This window comes from Halichoeres trimaculatus, unplaced genomic scaffold (assembly GCF_033239565.1).
Source record: "Halichoeres trimaculatus isolate MK-OKI-2021-1 unplaced genomic scaffold, fHalTri1.1 fHalTri1_scaffold_1, whole genome shotgun sequence".
Lineage (NCBI taxonomy): Eukaryota > Metazoa > Chordata > Actinopteri > Labriformes > Labridae > Halichoeres > Halichoeres trimaculatus.
Window position 1 is genome coordinate 35,114,731 of NW_027437179.1, and position 20,547 is coordinate 35,135,277.

The 20,547-nt window shown below is 40.9% G+C and overlaps 1 protein-coding gene across 2 annotated transcripts in view; it reads left to right on the forward strand.

Annotated features, from left to right (window-relative positions):
• The window catches only part of arhgef10la (Rho guanine nucleotide exchange factor (GEF) 10-like a), a 212,532-nt gene that overhangs the window by 161,039 nt on the left and 30,946 nt on the right, over window positions 1–20,547 (forward strand). For both annotated transcript variants that reach the window (XM_074665406.1, XM_074665415.1), the window contains 3 exons: window positions 6,133–6,347; window positions 7,217–7,374; window positions 10,679–10,821. In XM_074665406.1, the coding sequence (XP_074521507.1) occupies window positions 6,133–6,347; window positions 7,217–7,374; window positions 10,679–10,821 (516 nt within the window). The remainder of the gene's footprint in view (window positions 1–6,132; window positions 6,348–7,216; window positions 7,375–10,678; window positions 10,822–20,547) is intronic.

The following is a 20,547-nucleotide window of genomic DNA, read 5'->3' on the forward strand; positions in this document are numbered from 1 at the left end:
TGCTCCACACGCTGCACTGCAGGGCAAATGGCATTGCTATGCACCAGTTACCAGAGTATAATGCAGGGTGTTCACCTGTCAAGACAGGCCCCTCTGTTGGATTGTAGCAGAGAGGTGGATCCCGCAATCTCAATGAGCTAAACCAGAAGTCTGATAGGTAGTTTGGGGATGGTTACCCAGAGAGGTCCAGTGGGACACTGTGGTACCCAGACATTCTTTATATATATGGAAGCTGTTTTTATTTATTTACGTATTTGTATAATTTCATTTTTTGTCTTTCATTTGTGATGTCCCTTTGTTAGACATGGAAAGTTAGGGCTTGTTGAATATAAGTCACTAAAGTTTTAACTTACCACACTTTAATGAACATCTTTTATTTTCAGTTTATACAGTTAATTTCAAGAACATAAAAGAAAACTATTTAGATCCAAGACAAGTACAAAATCTATAAATCAAATAGTCAAGTAAGCAAAATAAAAGTGAAGTAAAAGATATACTTCAAAACAAAGTTGTATAGGCTAAATGTATAGGCTGTAGACATGTTTATTTTCTGCTTCGAGAACTGCTGCAGTTTTTAACATTTCTGCATAAGCTTCATATTTTCAAACTGGTACAGAGTCAGTCAATGTCATTTTGACATAATTATTCTCAGAATAACCAGGGGTCAAATCAGCTTGTAGCTGTTGGTGATTCAATCCATTCACATTTCAGCAGTGCCACTTTGATCCTAATTCCAGTCTGGTACTAAACTAGCCAATGACTGCTTACTCTGATTGTTATGAATGCTCAAGGTTTCCTGAGAAAAGATAAAATAAGATAAAATAAAATCATCCTTTATTCTTCCCACACAACCGGGGAAATGAATAGTTACAGCAGCAAGAAAGCATAAAAAAACAAACAGTACAGTAAGAATATATCAAATAGAGTAATATAATTTGTGTAAGCTAAAAAAATTTCTATCTATTTAACCACAAGAAATATGTAAGGTAACGGTGTATAAGTACAAAATGCGCACATACTGCTAACATTCAGGGAAAAAGTCTTCTGAAAGTGACGAGACATGTTGTCTAACAGAGATGACAGCTTGGCCATAGATGGTGTTCTCCTGTCAGCTTCCAACCTCCACAGGGCAGCGCAGGACTGAGCTGGTCTTCTTCACCAGTTTGATCTCTCTCCATTGTACAGTCAGACCAGAGAAGGTGAAATCCTTCCAATGTGGCGTTTGTGTCTGGTGTTAGCTTCATTAGCCATATCTCTGTGAATAGCATGATGCTACTCTGCTGTTATTCGCTCTGGTGCTGGGTTAGCGCCCTTAGCTCCCTATAACGATAGATGTAAAGATAAGTCTGTATCATTTCTTCTTAGCTTGCACCGCAGGGCCAGTACGTTGTCCTCACCTCCGTCTCCTCAGCTTGTGGGGAATAGCCCCGGTTAGCATCGGTTAGCATCAACATGCTCAAGCCCACAGTGAGCCATGAATCAATGTTTCAGCTGTTTTGATACTATTCATTACCCTTAAAGGCACGCAGTAAAGATCAGAACATTATTAACCAGTGACCTTATCATGTGTAATGTCATTCAGGAGAAGTTTAATTCATGCCTCAGGTTTTTGAGATGTTGAAAGTTGGGCCTCAGTCCCTGAAGGCAAGTAAATATCAAGTGGCAACCCTTCAAACTCCAAGTCAGGATTGAAGTATCAGGTCTTTTCATTGGTTGTGGATAGACCCTGTGATCAAAAAGGCTCAGCTGCAGCTGTTCTTATTTCTTATTGTGCTGATAACCCCCATGATTGAACGTCATGCTTAAAAGTTTTTAATAACAGTCAAAACTTTAGAGAATAAATTTTGAAGTGGGTAAAGTTCAAGTTTTTGTATCATATCAGGCTGTAGATCTTTTTTTTTTTATAGATTTAATTTCTAAGGAGCGACTTTGCCCAGGAAGAAAAATTGGAATCTGATTCTGAGAGCAGAGAAATATTAGAAGATTACTGAGTTAACACATTAACTATGAAACTATGTTCCAGAATTTCTATTTCTGTAAAATGATATTTTTTTTTATACTTTTATCAGCTACCATAGTTCATTGACCTCAATAACCTTTTGGCTTATATTGTATGATCCTAAGATATTAAAAATAAAAAGAAGTAAAAATGCAGATGTATGCTCTGGCACACCATGTCTATACCCAAAACGCCTCAAGAGAGGAATTCCTGAGCAGAACATTTCCACTCTCTCCAAATTCTGAAAAAAACAACAACTCTGCAAACAAATAAACACTCTCACTTGACCTTCTCCTAGCACAGCAATTGTTACAAACTGTACAGAACAACATGTAACTAAAGTATAAACAAACCTGTATTCACTTAAAAACCTGCATATCCTGCAAAAATAATGAGCCGCCGAGTCTTCCCACCCCCAGTTGGTTCTACCTCCCTGGCAGGCTTGTCGAATACGGGATGACACTAATCACGTTAAAGTGAGATGGGCTGTGGGGATTTTTGTGTGCTTTGATCAGAGTAATGACATTGTGTCTAATCAGCCTGATACCACAGTCTTCCCCTGTTTGTCTTCACCTTCCTCGTCCCACTTTGCCCAACATCCCAGCACTAACTGAGCCTTTGTGTTCCTCTTTAGTTAATGCAGAAAGTTAGAATCCATGGCACAGATGAGTGCATCTGTTTTTGAGTACATCAACAATCTGTTTAGGCTTCCAAATGTTGCAGATACATTTGTGTACAGTGTGCCATCGTGACCGTTTTCCTCTGCTCCCTTGCTGCATCGCGAGCGATCTAATTAATGCTGGCAGAGCATTTACTGTTAGCGAGTTTTTGTGTCTCCCAAGCTGAGAGGTGAAATCTGTCCAGGGCAGGACTCCAGATTTCTGTTTCTCCAAATAAGTAGTGATGACTTTGTTAGGACACAGTGTTCAAGCTAGGAGAGGAGAGTGTCCACTGAAAGGGGTATCATTGATGATTGTGTGTGTACAGGCTCAGGAGGTACAGACGGGACACATAGATGTATAATTTATGGAGAATACAGGGTGAGTGGGGTCTTGCCTCTGGCTTTGGATACAGAGACTCACTTGAAGCTGTGTTTTGTAGGGCTCCTAGCTGCAAGATAAGTCCTCCCTATCTTTTTTGAGTCTGTGCAACAGACCATTATTCGTTCTGGCTCATTCTCAAGAGCCCACAGGATCGCTCCTGTCCAGATTCTGCACGCTGATACAAATCAAACAAATGATTGCATGCAAATAAGGGTGACTGTGGAGGAGAAGAGCTAAAGACTATATTTAGCTCACGTCACATCCACACGATGTGATTCATACGGAGAATAAATCTCCAGTGTCGAGCAGCGAGCAGCCATGCCTCTCTTCCAAGAGGAACATTGTATTCTGTCTGGACCTCCACCCGGGCCTCACAAAGGCGTAATGGATGAAATTACACAGAAAACCCACAGCGACACTTTAATTGTTTGGGAATGGGAGCAATGCCACTTTAATTGGAAATGCATCAGAGATAGAGGTTGGAGGGCTCCTGCTGTCTTGGTTTTCTCAGCATTGGCATTGACAGGCTCACACAAAGGACAATTTAAATGTGTTGCAGAGGAAATCAAGACACTCAGCCTGTGGGGTATGATCCGCCTTGTGGAGCTTGTTATGATAGGGCGACTTTTTTGTAGCATCCTTTAAGGCTGCTTTCTTGTTTGCAAAGAGATTTTTTCACAACTTGACTTCTGTTTACAAAGAGACAGACATCTAGAGGCACTGAATGATAGAAACCTTCAATCAATCTAAATTGAGCCACTAAAAGCTTCCAGCTTTCAAAGGCGCTGTTCGTATGCTTGTTTTTTTTTCATTTGCACTGAGAACAGGGTCTCAATTGTTAGGTGTCACCTTGGACATGTTGAAACCTAGTTGTGGAGTAAGGAAATGTTGATACACTTTGGGGAAGCAGCATTCTGTACTGCTGAACGGCTGCAGGTCTCATAAGAGTTTCAGTTTTTATAATAGCTAAATCAACCATGTATACACCTTTTTTCTGTGTCAGCCTGAAATATGATTAAGTTAACTGTGTAGATGAGCATTTTAACAAATTACCTAATGAGGGTCCCTTTGCTTTAGCAGGCAGCTTGAGGGAGTTTTGATTTCATGCACTTGCGCATTGGCTCTTGTGTTTTTTTTACCCTGGAAGCTGAAATTATCATCATCATTGCCAAAATAGCAGGCCTTCCTGTGTGTACATTTAAACCTCTGCAGATGATTCAGAACACAGCAGCACGTCTGGTCTTCAACCAGCCCAAAACATCACGTCACCTCCCCTGTTCTCTTCACTGACTGCTTGAATCAAATTGACAAGCATTGACAAGCACAGCTCCTGCCTACCTGGGGTCTCCCATCCAGGTCTACACTTCTTCTGGCCCTCTGCTTGTGAAAGACGCCTGGTGCTCCCAGCCCAGCGCGGCTCCAAATCTCTAGCCAGACTCTTCTTCTCTGTTGTGTCCAAACAGTGGAATGAATTGCCAAACTCTATAGGATCTGCAAAGTGCCTTTCTACTTTTATATGATGTCTGAAGACACATCTGATCAGGGAACGCTTTAGCCTGACACACCAGATGAACAGTTTCATGTATCTGCCACAGAAATATTTCACTAGTTCATCTGGGTAGCAGCTCTGCGGATTTATTTTCACAGGCGAGACCTTCCAAAAAATCAGCAGCTGGTGATTGGACAACCGTTCTGATTGACACACTCACCACAGACCAATCCACATCAAGCCACGGTATGACGTAGCTTATGTGCGCTGCTGCTGAGAAACAATAGTCAAACAACCACAGGAACATGAGAAACAGCTGTGATAATGGCATTAGACCACTGCTGCAGTTTCTGTAAAGTTAACTTAAGAGTCAAAGGAACGCTGACAAGTACGAAAGTCTGCTGACGCCACGTCTGCTCCCAGCTCCCGCCTCTCTTTCCTGATCGTCAATGAAGCCTGGTAAGATGGATCTGCAGGATTTCAGAAACTGAATCAGGCAGGTCCATCTACCCTGCAAGGTTAGGAACGCTTAGGCCCTTAATCTGACCCTTCCTCTATTTGTCCTTAGGGGTAGAATGAGTCAGAAGTTCTCGGACCCAGCTCTTAGTCAATGTATTGTTGCAGCGATTAATTGTGGTTAGTTATGGCCACATGATTCAACATGGGAAAACAAAACAAAACAAAACAAAACAAAAATTATTGCACTTAGTGGCAGCACCTGCAGCCAGATAACTTGTAGCACTTTGTCACACTTACTAAGGATTCCTCTTCTGTCAAAATTCTTGCTTGTGTTGTATGTTTCTTTGGACAAAAGTAGCTGCTAAATGAAACTGTAGAACTATAGAAAATTTACTATAAACAGATTGTATTTAGAAAAAAAAAAAACAACCTTACCTTTTGGGACATTTTATGGTTTTTCTGAAGTTTTAACATTTTTCAAAACAGAGTTGTCCAGGAAAGAAAAGTGAAGCCCTATAAAGTTGATTAAGAAGTTAAAATCTTGACATAGGTAGTGATCTCACCTTCCCCTCGTCAAAAGTAACCTTCCTGAAACTGTTTATTGAAGACGTCAGGAGAACAGGGACTGGATCCTGTAAACTCATAAAAGAAAACCTCATTGTTAAACATCTCAGAGTGTTTCAGCAACTTACGACAGCCTCTCTGTTCTCCGCTGATGAAAAGATCCCACAGTTTTAAGAATTGTTTGATGTTCGGGGATGACATTGTGGGCTCATTACGTAATGTGTTTAACATTCTAAGTGATATTCAAGAAAAGTGAGGCAGGGCTGAAGACGACAGGCTCTGAAAGGATAATTGATTTGAACTTTTCTGAAAATTAAATCGCTGACAGGTGGAGAATGTGTAACCACAGGCACTTTATCCTGTGGCCTCTTCGTTAATTTGATTAAGACGGTGAACACGTTGCAAGCATGATCTGAGAGAGGCCGAGCTGGTTCTGCTCTCTGCTCGTACTATCTCCTTTTTATTCAGTTTCAGCAGAATTCTTTCATTACCTGCGGCATTATGATTCACTCCATTGGTGCAGCTTAACACGGGGTCTCGACCTTTTGAAAGCGGGTGTATTTTTTTCCTCTCTACAGGTGGCAGGCGGCGGGGAAGGTTCTCAGGGGCAGATAGAGATATTCTCCCTCAATAGACCCATGCCAAGAACTGTGAAGAGTCTGCAGGTCGGCTCTGGTGTCCGATGTCTGGAGTTTGTGCCAGAACCAACTCCAAGTGAGGAAGAAGAGGCAGGAGTTCACAAAGCCTCATCTGGGGTCAGCTCCAATATTTGTGTGGGATTAGACGATGGACGGTAAGAGATATCACACACGAGAGGACAGAGAATAAAAGCGATCATGTTTTGAAATTAGTTTTAAGGATGACGAATGAAAAAGAAGAAATATAAAACTAGTTTTCAGCACTCCCCACATCCCCTGCTCCAGATAATATCTTGTATTATTACCCTTTGTTACGCTCCAACGAGATTCCTTGCTGTATAGATTTGTTTGTCAATATTTCATCAAAGCAGGAAATCAGAGTTGATACCCTAACAAACATCAATGCTGCGTCTGCTGCTAAGATCACAGTTCATTTTCAAATCCAATAAACCTCCTGATCCCCGTTGTGTGTCAGAGAGGATCAGTTTAATCTCATTCTTCTGTCATAGTTACACTGAATACTGTGTTTGCTTTTCAAACAGAACATATTCCTAAATCTTGGATTTAGCCATTATGTTTCCTCCTTCCTGTAATTTTTATTTACCGTACTGTTTAGTCTCTTTACAAAAACCCAAAACACATGTCAGCAGTTTTTATGCTGACTCATTCTCCTTCGATGTAAGTGTCTATCCAGGGGAAAGAAAAAAAGGAGTACAATAAAATAAAAACAACAATTTCAGCATTTTAGCACACTCCATAGACTGTCAGCTCCAATGCTACTTAACATTTTCTCTACTCATAGAGAGATACAAACAGCAGCGTGCATTTTTCATCCTGAGGTAGACAATAAGATGCAGCAAAGTTCAGATGGCATTTCAAACATGAGAAAGACAGAGTGGATGCACATACACAATGCTCCGCTCCAAAGTGCACTGTTAAATCAGACTGCATGAAAACGAGCCACTCTGTCATTTCAGATGACACTCATTTATCATGCCGCCTTGCACTGCTTTTCTTCTCCCAGCGTCCTGGTCTACGGCAGTGTGGACACTGCAGCTCAGTGCCTGTTGACCCTCCACAACCCAGAGGGCTGCCCCGTGCTGTGCCTGAAGCACTCCGCTCGCTTCCTGTTTGCCGGGCTGAGGAACGGGAGCGTGATGGTTTATGGGAGAAGTAACAATGGTAAGATGCCTGTATGGCTGCTTTGTTTGCAGATTGATGGCTGTAGCTCTAAGCCTGCAAACCGGTTAGCTGCTGCAAGTATTCAAAATGATTTCTATAGGGAGTCAGTACAGTCAAAACCTTGTCAGTAGAACAACATTATGTTTAGTGTCCAGACTCCATACCTTATTACTCCATCAAAAACTGAAATCTAACATTTTCATTTTCAGAAAAACTGTGTTTAATTACCCTCAATTTCAGCCACATTCACCTAAAAAGACCAGAACAATCTTTTATTTCAAGATAGTAAAGAATGAAAATGATGCTTGGTGCTCCCAGCGCAGTGCGGCTTTAAATCTCTAGCCACATTCTTCTCCTATGTTGTGCCCAATTGGTGGATGAATTACCTAACTCTATATGTATACTTGAATCCTGAGTTTTCCAAAATCTTGAAGCAAAGGTTTTAATTGATGTAAAACTGTATTTTTTTCTGTGGATGTCACGCTTAAATATATAAAAAAATATGAATATCCATACAATATCCATATAATGATAGTGCATCTCTTGTCAACAAAAGAACTCTGAGTATGACTTGTGAGCTCTAACTTATTGAAGCAGCTGGGATGGGCTAAGGTGTGCTATGAATAAGGCAACAAGGTGGTTGAAGGATGAGAGAGAGTGACACAATGGAAAAATATGTAAAAAGAGTGGTTGACCATTTATGAAACCCTGCAGAATATTTTGGACAGTATACTGTGGGCACTGCTCTACCACACAGCACTAAGCTCGAGCTTCCTGTCTGAAGCAAGGGGCAACATCTGGTTAGTTAAAATTAAGCCTATGCCGAAATGCTAAATGTTGCTGTTCATCGAGAATTCACTTGAGGCTGGCTGCAGAAAGACCGGGAGTCACATACACACCCAGCCTTAAAAAACGATTTTTACGGCATCCAAAAGAATATTTACAGCCTGGTTCAAAAAACGTCTTGGGTCTAAAACGACCCACCGTACGGTGAAAAACTCAGCGGTTTAGAAGTTATTAGGACAATTTGATTTTCCAATCAGAGGCACAGCTCAGGTCACGTGACCGCTGAGCACCCCGTAGCTGCTCAAAATGAAACTCACAGCCTGTGTTCTAAAAAATTTGGCTGCATCCATGGATTGGCTTCATTTCTAGTATCAGGAACAGACGGGTGACGTCTCTGAGGCTATGTCCATGTTTTATACAGTCTATCATCTGAAGTAGCTTGGCATCACTCCATTAGAGGGAATAAAAGAAATTTGAATGACAGGGTGATAAGATAAAAAAATCACTAAAACAATTGAAAAACAAGATCTTAAACAACAAATATAGAATAATTAAGCAGTCAAATGAAATGTAAAGACCCCCTATTTCAGAATGGACATGAAAAGCTGTTAAACAAAGTGTATTTTCAGGAAGGATTAAAAAGATATTGATTTTTGACTTTCCACAGTACAGCTTTCTTTACAAAGTGAGCACAGCCGGGTGTAATTACAGTACCTTCATGTTGGCCATGTGTAATGAGGAAATGTCTGAAAAACATAAATCTAATTGCAAATGAATGTTAATCAACAAATGAATTTTTCCCTCTGACATAATTAGTTGGAATTGTTTCCATGTCTCATAAATGCTCAGCAGTAAACATCGTCTGTGCTAAAAAATCTTAATTGGTTTCTTTCCTGTTAGAAATGATGTCATGAGTCATAGCTGATACAGTTTTCAGTCAGGCTGTTTCTGTAAAAATATATTGGAGCTCTGAACAGCTGCCTTATAAACACTTTCCTGTTTGTTACACTTACCTTTCCTCTGGATTTTCACACCCGCTGTAAGTATGAAAATAACACCATGTGGTAGATGGCATGCCATGTTTAGTCAGGCATTGCACAAGGCCAGGGGGGGGCTTAACACCATCTGAGCAGAGGTTCGCAGTCTTCACAGCCAGCAGGAGCACAATAGCTCTATCGCTGGGTTCTTCTTACCTGGCCACAGTACGTCTGCGAGCCTGCCTTCCTCCTGTGCTCCTCTCCTCCCGAGCAGAAAGGATGATTAATTACACCAAGCTGCTGCCTGCCGATTAAATATTACTATTCATGCTTTGTATAAAAAAAAAACAGACAAGAGGAAAGCTCGGGAGGATGTCAGCAGTGTTTGTGGATTCGGCACATCTGTTAAAGATTTATGCCCTTGACTTGCATGTAACTGTCTAAAGATGAGTCTGAAGCAGCCAGGAAATGCCAAGGTTTGAGCTGAGGCTTGTATCAAAAGGCGCATGAATACATGCAACACAGTGTTGCAGGGTGAATAGCCGAGATATGTTCCTCAGACATCCTGCCGACCTACAATAAAAATATTTTTGCGGAAGATGGAGAAATTTAGAAGTATGACAACTTCAGTCCCTGTTTTTCCAAAGAAGACACTTTAGTGTGTCGTTTCCTTGTGCACGGGGCCGGGGGGACATTTACAAGAGTGAATTTTGAAAATGTGGGAAAATGACCTTTATAACATGCCAAGCAATTAACCTGTTGAAGTCAGAAGGCATTGTAAAGCTACCCCGCTATGAAAGGCAGAAATAAACAACTCAAAATGTTAATTAAATGGCTGGGTGCACTTCCTTCTCTAATTTTGCTTCATTAACGCACAGCAAAGGAAACGCTTATGTAATTCACTTTTTTAATGTGCTTCTGTGGAAGCTGCAACGTGTGCCCCGTGATTAAAGCTCAAAGCAAAAAGGTCTGCTTCATTTTCACAGTGATGAAGCAGAAAGAGAGAAAGAGAGGCAGCGGTAGAGGAGAGAGAAGGAAAAAAAACTCTGATGATAAATAGTCGGGAAGTGGATTAAAGTGTACACCACTTATTAGTGCGTGGGTGGCAAGGGTGCAACCATTTTGATGCATGGCGTGTAACCATTTAAATGAAAGTCTGCGGTCTTTATGAAGTCAACCTGTAGTTTGTTTTCTTTCATGTGGCTGTTTTTTCATTAGAGAGCAGGAAAATGACCCTCTCCACTGTGAACCCTCTCTACTGATGCTTTAGTAATTGCTCAACACCATTTTAAGAGTATTTCTAAAGTAAACACCAAGCTTACTTGCTGAGGTACAAGTGGGAAGAGTTGAATTTAATTGCCTTGCTCAATGTGTTCCAGAAGTGGGGGACGTGTCGGGAGTTTATTAACAAAACTGTTGGCTCACTGTGCTAATAGCACGGGATTTTAAGAGTTTCTTGTTCAGATCTTTGTAGTTTCCAGCCGTTTGTCTCTCTGGCTCTTGTTTACTCTCCACTCTCTTTCTGTTTGTTTGTGTTTCAGATGACCTTTGGGACCCTGACTCTGCCAGATGTGTGAGCCTGGGCTCCGAACCAGTGCGGACACTGCTGGTGTTAGATGACTCAGTGTGGGCGAGCTGCGGGAACTCTGTCACAGTCATGGACATCTCCACCCTCACCACCCAGGTAAATAACTGAAACATTGCAGGGAACAAAATGTTGCAGTTACCTTGTCACTGAAAAAAGAACGGTATGGATTTTGTGTTACTGAAAAATGGCTCCTTTTTTAGCAGCTCTTGTGTGAGGGATACAGATGGTGCAATATTTATGTGGATATTTCCCCTCAGAGGGAAAAATGTTGGATCAGTGATGATCTAAATTCCTGGAACACTGAAAGTAAACACGATTAAAAGTAAAGATCCACTGCTTCTCAGTGTAATTTGGAATTTCACATTAATCTATGAATTTTTCATTATTACATTTGCAAATGCTTAATGTTTTTACATCTTTATTGGGAGAAAAATAGCTCTTAATTGTATACAACAGTGCAGTTTGATTGCATGTGTTACCATTATTTCTAATATCAGATCCAATGCCATCTCCTGCAGTAAATCAAAATTTTCTTGATGCTACAGCTCCACCTACCTAACTCTGATCACCTTGAGGGTAGTATTTAATGGACTGGCCTTGGATGATGTTAAACAATCATTGTGCAACTCACCCAGTTTGCTTTGCCCTGTGGATGGTGCAGCTGTAGTATTTTTGGGCTTTGGCACCACAAGATCAAGAATGTAATGATCCCTCCTCAAAATTATCACAAGATAAAGTCAGATCACTATGTGATGTGATGCAATACAAGGGATGGGTATCTTTCACATTTCAAACAATACGGTACAGATGACCAATAGCAATCGGTATCAGTACTCAACAGTACCAATTTTCAGTACTTTTGTGTGTGTTTATGTGGTATTAAATATGAATTTGTTTAATAATACAATCTCAAAGTTCTTCAGTTTAACACATTTATTTCTCCATATATAAACTTCCAATGCTGTGTTCATGTCCAGTAGGAAAATTACCAACTCTTCCACCAATATGGTACCGATTGATTCACGGACAGAATTTGGTTGGTACCTAAAAGTACCTAATTTGGTACCCATCCCTATGCAATACAGTACAATACGGTATAATACAATAATATTACAATAATATGATACAGTGAAATGCAGTGCCAAGTTAATCAATATGGTACAATAATATGACACTATACGATAAGATATGATACAATACAATAGGTTATTTTAAAATATCCTGAAGTGTATTGCAATACAATACAATATGATACGGTGCAGTACTATACCATACAACATGACACCGTGAGATATGATGCAGGATAGTACGATACAATTCGCTGAAGTACAATGCAAAAGGATATGGTGAGATGCGATACAATATGATACTATATATAATAAATGATAAACAAATGACAAACAATGTGCTGATACAATACAATACAAAAAAGATATGAAACACTAGGTCGCTATACAATTGATGTGATATGATAAGATGCAATAGGATAAGGTACAATATGAATACATATGATGGATAATATAGGGAATTATAGAATACAATACAATATGATACGATGAGGTATTGTGAGATGTGATGCAAATATGGTACAAAAGGATATGATAAGATTTGGTACAATAAGATAAAATGCTATGTGAAAACACATGATATGGACTCAAAAGGCCTCCTACACAGCAAGAAGGCCACTGGTTTGTTTCCCAACTTGGCCAGTGGGTCTTTCTGTGTGGAGTTTGCGTGTTCTCCCCGTGCATGCGTGGGTTCTCTCTGGGTCCTCCGGCTTCCTCCCACAGTCCAAACATACTCATCAGATTAATTGAACACTCTAAATTGTCCGTAGGTGTGAGTGGTGTGTGCGTTGTCTGTCTATGTGTCAGCCCTGTGATTGACTGGCAACCAGTCCAGGGTGTACCCTGCCTCTCTCCTAATAACAGCTGGGATAGGCTCCAGCCACCCGCGACCCTGAACAGGATAAGGGGTTCAGAAAATGAATGAATGAATGAATGAATGAACAATGGGTTATGATACAATATGATTTGATACAATGCAACACATTACAAATTATGAGATGAGATAACATAAAATATTCTAAAATATGAAAAGATACAATAAAATAAGATATGATACAATGCATAATGGAATAATATGAAACAATACAGTAGGACACAATAGAATACAATGGCAGGATAAGATGTGATACAATGTCATATAATATGATAAGACACCTTACAGTATGGTCTGGTAGAGGACAGTGCAAAATAAAACTATAGGGCTACTATATCTTAAACTTGTGTGTCACACACATTTAGCAAATTAATGTTACAAATGAAAGTCGATTAAACACTCCATTCATTTCATTTCAACCAGGACAGGTAATGAAGAGGCTCACTGATTGAAAGATTGCAAAAGTGAAATACTTTATCTTTCTATTTAATAGTATCTTTATTTTTGTCTTTTTCTGCTCACCTCTACACTATTGCTGCTGTTTTGTAATGATAAGATAATGTATTAAATTTACCTGAAGGTTTGTCTTTGGAAAGACTATCAAACAAGCAAAAGGAGAACCTTCAAGGGCATATCTGACATTTTTTGTTCCCATTTGCCAGTTCAGCTCCTCCCACCTGCCCAGCTGATAAATATTCTCAGTCTTCACTAAAACATGGTTTCACGCTTTAAATGGATGGCTTCATAAGTGAAAACGCTTGACAAGGTGCTTTTTTATTTATTTGTTTTGGCTTTTTTGCAGCATTTGAGGAAAAAATTTCCTCTCCTTTCATTTTCTGAGAAGATTTATGCACACAGCCTCAGAGAGCCAGCGCTCTAATCTGTGATGTCATCAAGATTTACTGCCTGGAGCTGCCGTTAGGACAACGAATCAAACCTTTTTGTAGAGCTGTACAATGTCTGCTGGAGCTCTCCCACGCAAATAAGCTTCATTTTGCAGCCGTGCTCTGAGTTATGGGGAGCAGGGCACACTATTATCTCAACAAAAACATCCTGGGTGTTGTCTCCGTCATGCTTTGCATTCTTGTAGAGTCAATCTCCAAGGTGTTCGTCTGACCGGTGTGTCATTAGAGGTGTTCAGGGGGCTGACTTTTGCGGCTGTAGTCGACAATAATGAGTGACGGAGAACAAACTCTTCTGGGTAATGTTAATATGGTATTCAGCTGCGTACTGCAAACCATTAGCATTTAATTATAGCTCCCAGATGTGAGTGTGCGTAGCTGTGTAAATGAGGAGAATAGTTTTTGCTGAAAAGGAGGGTGCATTCCAAGCAAACTGTTCCTTGCCAAATAAAAGCTGATGACATTAAAATATGATGCTGAATTCAAAGAAGCAAACAAGCTATAACACAAACAATAAATGGAATACAGCCGTCTCATCTCCTACATAATGAATTTGTTTTCCATTTTCAATGTTAATGAGCAGCATTCTCACAAAAAACTGAATTAAAGAGCAACAAATGTTCAACATCTAGTCAAACACTCATACCATTTACTGTTACAGATGTTTTTTCTATGATTAACATTAATACTACGCAAAAACATCCTACATACCGGCCACTTTATTAGGCACACCTGTCCAATTGCTTGGTATCGCAAATTTCTAATCAGCCAATGAATTTAGGCATGAAGACATGGTCAAGACAATCTTCTGTAGTTTAAACCGATAATCAGAATGGGGAAGAAAGGTGATTTAAGGGACTTTGAACGTTGCATGGTTGTTGGTGCCAGACGGGCTGGTCTGAGTATTTCAGAAACTGCTGATCTACTGGGACTTTCACGCACGACCATCTCTAGGGTTTACAGAGAATGGTCCCAAAAAAGGAAAATATCCAGTGAGCGGCAGTTCTGTGGGCCAAAATGCCTTGTTGATGCCAGAGGTCAGAGGAGAATGGACAGACTGGTTCAAGCTGATAGAAAGGCAACAGTAACTCAAATAACCACTTGTTACAACCAAGGTCTGCAGAGGAGCATCTCTGAACACACAACACGTCCAACCTTGAGGCAGATGGGCTACAGCAGCAGAAGACCTCTTCGGGTGACCCTGCTATCAGCTAAGAACAGGAAACTGTGGCTACAATTCACACAGGCTCACCAAAACTGGACATTAGAAGGTTGGAAAAATGTTGCCTGGTCTGATGAGTCTGGATTTCTGCTGTTACATTGAGATGGTAGGGTCAGAATTTGGCGTCAGCAACATGAAAGCATGGATCCATCCTGCCTTGTATCAATGGTTCAGGCTGCTGCTGGTGTAATGGTGTGGGGGATATTTTCTTGGCTTACTTTGGGCCCCTTAGTACCAACTGAGCATGGTATCAAGTCCACAGTCTACCTGAGTATTGTTGCTGACCATGTCCATCCCTTTATGAGCACAGTGTACCCATCTTCTGATGGCTACTTCCAGCAGGATAACGCGCCATGTCACAAAGCTGGAATCATCTCAGACTGGTTTATTGAACAGGACAAATGAGTTCACTGTCCTCGAACGGCCTCCACAGTCCCCAGACCTCAATCCAATAGAGCACCTTTTGGATGTGGTGGAACGAGAGATTCTCATCATGAATGTTCAGCCGACAAATCTGCAGTAATTGTGTGATGCTATCATGTCAATATGGACCAAACTCTCTGAGGAATGTTTCCAGTACCTTGTTGAATCTATGCCACAAAGGATTAAGGCAGTTCTGAAGGCAAAAGGGGGTCCACTGGCTGGTGAGTGTATGTAAATTATAACTTAAAATGTACATGGATTAATATTTAGGTCTGAAAGTATGAGGAAGCAGCTGACAAATCTGTGAGATTGAAAGAGAGACAGATGCTTCAGGATCTTCACTCTTAGGTCGGATGCTTCCTCTTCCTCCCTCCCTTCCTCTCCCTTCCTCTCCCTGGCTGAGTCCTCCAGAGACTCCAGCTTAATCAGCTGAATGGCCTCAGAGTGCCGGCACAGTTCTGGTTCACTGTCTCTCCCTCGGAGCTGAGTGGGTCAGCTCTGGTTACCTCTTTGCTAACCTTGTCTTTCTCACTAATGTGGACCCCAGAGAGCTGACTTCATCGAGGCTGCGATGCATATCCAGGATGTGGAGAATCAGTTTTTGGCACCTGTAGCCCAGATATGACTCGCAGCTAAGCTTAAGGGCCTTGGACTTGTATCCACTTTCATTGTTTTCCCAAAGGATGCTCACGACTCAGTTGGATTTTCTGCACTTGTGAATCATTTAACCGTGACTTTCCTGGACAATGCAGCCCGTCTTGTTTGACACCGATGATTCTCGCACCCTACCGCTTGATTTATTCTTGTTTTGTGTCTTCACGGTCGATGCCTTGATGGCACAGTGTTATTTGAATATAACCTTTTCAGTCTGTTTCGGGTAAACACAGTTGTATACATAATGCAGGATAAAAGATTGCCTGAAACGCAGACCAGAAGGATCATCGCCACTTTACAATATGTGTGTACACTCAGCTTTGTTGCATTTGATTATGTACACTCCACTTCAGTGAGGACACGTGAAATTATAGTGCTCACAAAACCAAAACTATCATGGCTAGAAGAGAAAACAAATACAGCTGGAGGTGTCTGAGGATGGAGAAGCTGTGCCATCAGTCTGAAGATGAAAATGATGAATAGTTTTAAAGTTTTCACAGCAATCTAATCAATAGTTCCTTATATTGCCTTCTCCTTAGCCCCTCCATTGATGTAAATATTGCTGTTATGTTGTGGTAAAGTTGCTCCTCTGCTGCAAAGAACTGAACAGAGGTGAATCTGTAAATGCTGGAGCCAGCAGGACAGAGCAGCGCTGTTGGTGCACGTGTTGTATACGTGTGCTGTTTGTTAAACTCTCTTGTGGCCCAAAAAGGAAGTTTTAAGGATAAGCTCGATGTTTCTGTCACAGCTGGGACCAGTTTTTACTCTTACATTTATTAAAAAAGCCGGGTATTGTGGGGAGAGCCAGGCTGTCCCAGTGGTCCCTTGACATCCTCTCACTTTTAAAGACGTTTTAGTCACAGACTGCAAAACTCTGCAGTTTTTTTCTCCTTTAGTCCCTTGACCAGAGTACTTTGCAATGATAGATTTAGTTATTCAACTAGTGTTATAAGATTGTCAGCCATGTAGATGATGCAAACGTTTGCCATGGTGCATTGTATTTTGTCTCTTGTTTCAGGTTTGCCTTCCTTACATAGCAGAAGAATGAAGCATTGGTTTATCGGCTGTACAACATGGCATGCCATTGTATTCTTTTAACCAACTCCTAAAGTTGACACTTGCTGTAACCTCTGGTCCCATGGACGGTTAGTTTATCATTGTTGGGACTGGTTCTGTCTTTGATTTAAGGGCTTTCAGTGTATTTGCTCCTTCGTCCTGGTCTGAGCTACAAGCTCACCTAAAATTGTTTTATTTTAAAATCAAAACTATAGATCATCTGGTGAGCTTGTGCCCTGGTTTTAATTGCTGAACATTGTTAATTTTTTGATTGATGTAATGTTTACTTGTTCAGTACTGTTCCATTTTTCTCTCTGTGTGAAACGGTTTTGTGTTGCTGTCTTGGCCAGGACTCCTTTGTGAAAGAGATTTTGCATCTCAGTAAGGATATTCCTTGCTAGGTGAAGTAAATATGCTTAAATAAAATGAAATAAAATAAAATATTGGGCAGCACAGCAGCAAATTTTAGCTACATGAGGAATGTTTGCTATTTCATTAGAAAGTTATTTCAGCTAAAATACACTAGATAATATCTCTGATCAGTCACAGTATTGAATCAAATAAGTTTCAGTCAAAGACGATGTGTTTATTTTATTTATTTAACCTTTGTTTAACCAGGAAGGTTCCGTTGAGATTAAGTACCTGTTTTTCAAGGGAGTACACAGTAAAATTATGGCGATTAATGTGTCTGCTGGAGTCCTTGAGATCAGATATGCCAAGCTTCCATTTTTACTGGATGTAAGCATTGAAGGAAGGAAGTGAAAAAAAAACAGACGTCATCTTGCTCGCCTCGAGATGAGGTTGCCATGAAAACTGCTCCCCCTGGTGACTGCAGTATAGGTAAAAAAAAATCTGGCTTTCCAGTCATTCCAGATGGGCTGTGGTCAAACTTTAAAAAATTAAAACACCCTGTAGAAATGTTTCTCACGTCCGATTGTTGTGGTGATATGAAGATATCATTTGGCTGCATCGTATTCAAGTCGGACACAGACATGGTCTCCGTGATGTCACCTGTCTGTTTCTGAAACAGAGGTTTAAAGCAAATCATTGGCAGGGGCCATATTGGACATGGGCCAGGCTTTGAGCCTCCTGACTAACAGCCATAAGGTGCCTGCCTGTCAGTTAGCAGAGCTGTGCCTCTTATTATATCTTCCATATTGCAGAGTTAGAAAATATTCACCCCTATACAGTGTGTTCCTTTTGAAAAATTAGTGATCCAGACAGGTGAAGGTGTATTTCTGATGTGAAGGGCTTTTTTTTTGGCTTGGTGTGTATGAGGTTTCTGGTACATCTGGAGTCTGCCTTCAGTGGACAATCGATGAACAGCATCTTTTTGCACCTCTGTCTCGTATTTTGAAACCATTGGTTGCTTCAGTTATACACAATTATAAGTATACACTCAGCAGTAGGACACCTATGAGGCTTTTTTCCCTCCACTTGCTGACTGTAAATATCACAAGTTCAGTTGTCACACTACCTGTAACACCTGCTGCAGTACAGCTCTCATTGTGTACCGTCAGGTAAAGGGTTAAGTTTCCTAGAGTCCAGTCCACATTTATCAATCATTTTCCTGTTTCCTGTTTGGTTCAGGAGCGAGGCCAAACACTCTTTGGTGACATTACTCAGGCCACTTCAATCTTTACATAAGCCAAGGCTGAATGATTTTTGAAAATATTTGATTTTATCAGAGCCTCATGAAAAAGACTTGACCGAGGACAGCCCGGGCTAAGTTTATGACCACCTTGAAATCATGATGACAGGAGCACCATCCAACTTTGATTCTGACTTTGGACAGTGGTGTATTGACATTGATCGAAAAGTATCTCAGTGTAAGGCTGAAATTACTCATTTTCTACCAGCTGTTTGTTTCATCTAGAGGTCGATACAGGCTTGATCTTGGGTTCTTTTGAAACAAGAAAACCCTATATACAGAAAAACTATGGCCGTCCTTGTGCAAAGGCACAAAATCAGACATGTTAAAAAACATTTAAACCTCACTCGTCCAAAGCTTTTCTATTTACCTGAGAGTAATCACAAAATAAACCAAATTCCTATTGAGAGAACTGAATGGGTCTGGTATCAGCAGGAATCGCCGCAAACAATGAAACTGGAGCAGCTTAATTTTGGAGAAAATGAGCAGAATCTCAATCAGTTGAATTACATTTTATCCTTTAGAAAATCACCACACCGGTTGGATTGAAAATGACAACAATGTTGTGCTTTATTTGTTCGATTTTTAGCCTATTCTTTTTCAGACCCCACCATCAATTTTTGGCTTTGTGCATTTCAAGGATCCAATCTCTGCATCAATTGCAAGCTCAAAAACTTGGGCACTTTGCAGAGGTCTGAGTTTCTTCCTTGTAACCATTCTTTATAAAGCGGGACATGCATGGACATACATGCTTTGATCAATACTGACTGGCAATGCCGTGTTCCTTCCTCGTCCCATTACTATTTGTTTCTCCTCTTGCTTTTTTCTATCATTCACACGTCCACTCCACTCCCCCCACCGTAGCTCTGAGTGGATTGTGGACTTAGTGCTCAGCAAAGGACAGAGACACCTTGTCACCTGGCGTAATGAAGGACTAATGAGCTGTTCAGACCAGCTGGAGTGTTTGTGGCTGTGGGTCTGATGTTATTTCCCACCGCTGGTGGAGGACTTAAGGAGGAATGTTGCTGTTAGTGTGACACTGCCGAGTTGAGTGGAAAGGGCACATTACTACTGTCAAGCTTCAGTGACCACCTCGTCTCTGTAAGCCACACTGGATCCAGCAGGCTAATACCAGGTTGTTGATCCGGGGTTAACAGATGTACTGATCCTGTGTTGACACTGTGAAACAGGCATTTACAATGTTCATGGTAGATTTATGTTTTGAAATAGCAATATTTTGGCATCTTTTCCTTTGTTTTTGTTGGAGTACAGTCAGTCCAACACATTGGTGTTCAAGACTTACAGCACTGAGTATGTGAAAAGTACTTTTCATATAACAACAAGGTCCACTTTTCAGTTAAGGCTTTATTACATCCATTATGTAATTTTCTTGTCAAATATCTTGGCAGGAGAATAATGTCTAAATGCAAGAAATAAAACTGTTTTTTTCTTCCATTATTTTAAAATGGGATAAGTTTCTGGAGTGAAGTTTCCAGGTGAATATAGCTCAGATTAAAACTATGGTCTAAGATCTGAAACCCAGTTTGGCTGATAAGACACTTTTGAAAAACGCAGCCTGCCTCCCCTCACTCACCCCTCCCCTCCGTGTTCTAAGATCCCGCCCCCCAGCTCATATCGCCCTACCTCACCTTCTAACAACACGCCCCCTTTGACAGAGCAAGATCATCCCCCTTGTAACACACGGTGGTAGCTTTTTCAATTGTATCGGTGCGAACAGTACCATAAATTAGCAGGGCGAAGCAGGTCTTGGCAGCTGATCAGAGCAGAGCCGACTGTGGGCGAGGCTTTACCTTTCTCGGTGTGTTTTCACCGGCTCAGTTTACAATGCTAAAGATCCGTGGCTAACTTATGCTAAACTCAATTGACAGAGCCAACCACGTTCCAACCAGCAACGTTCAGTCATTAGCCAGTATAGGCACATACTAACCAGAGTTATTCAGCTGACATCTCCC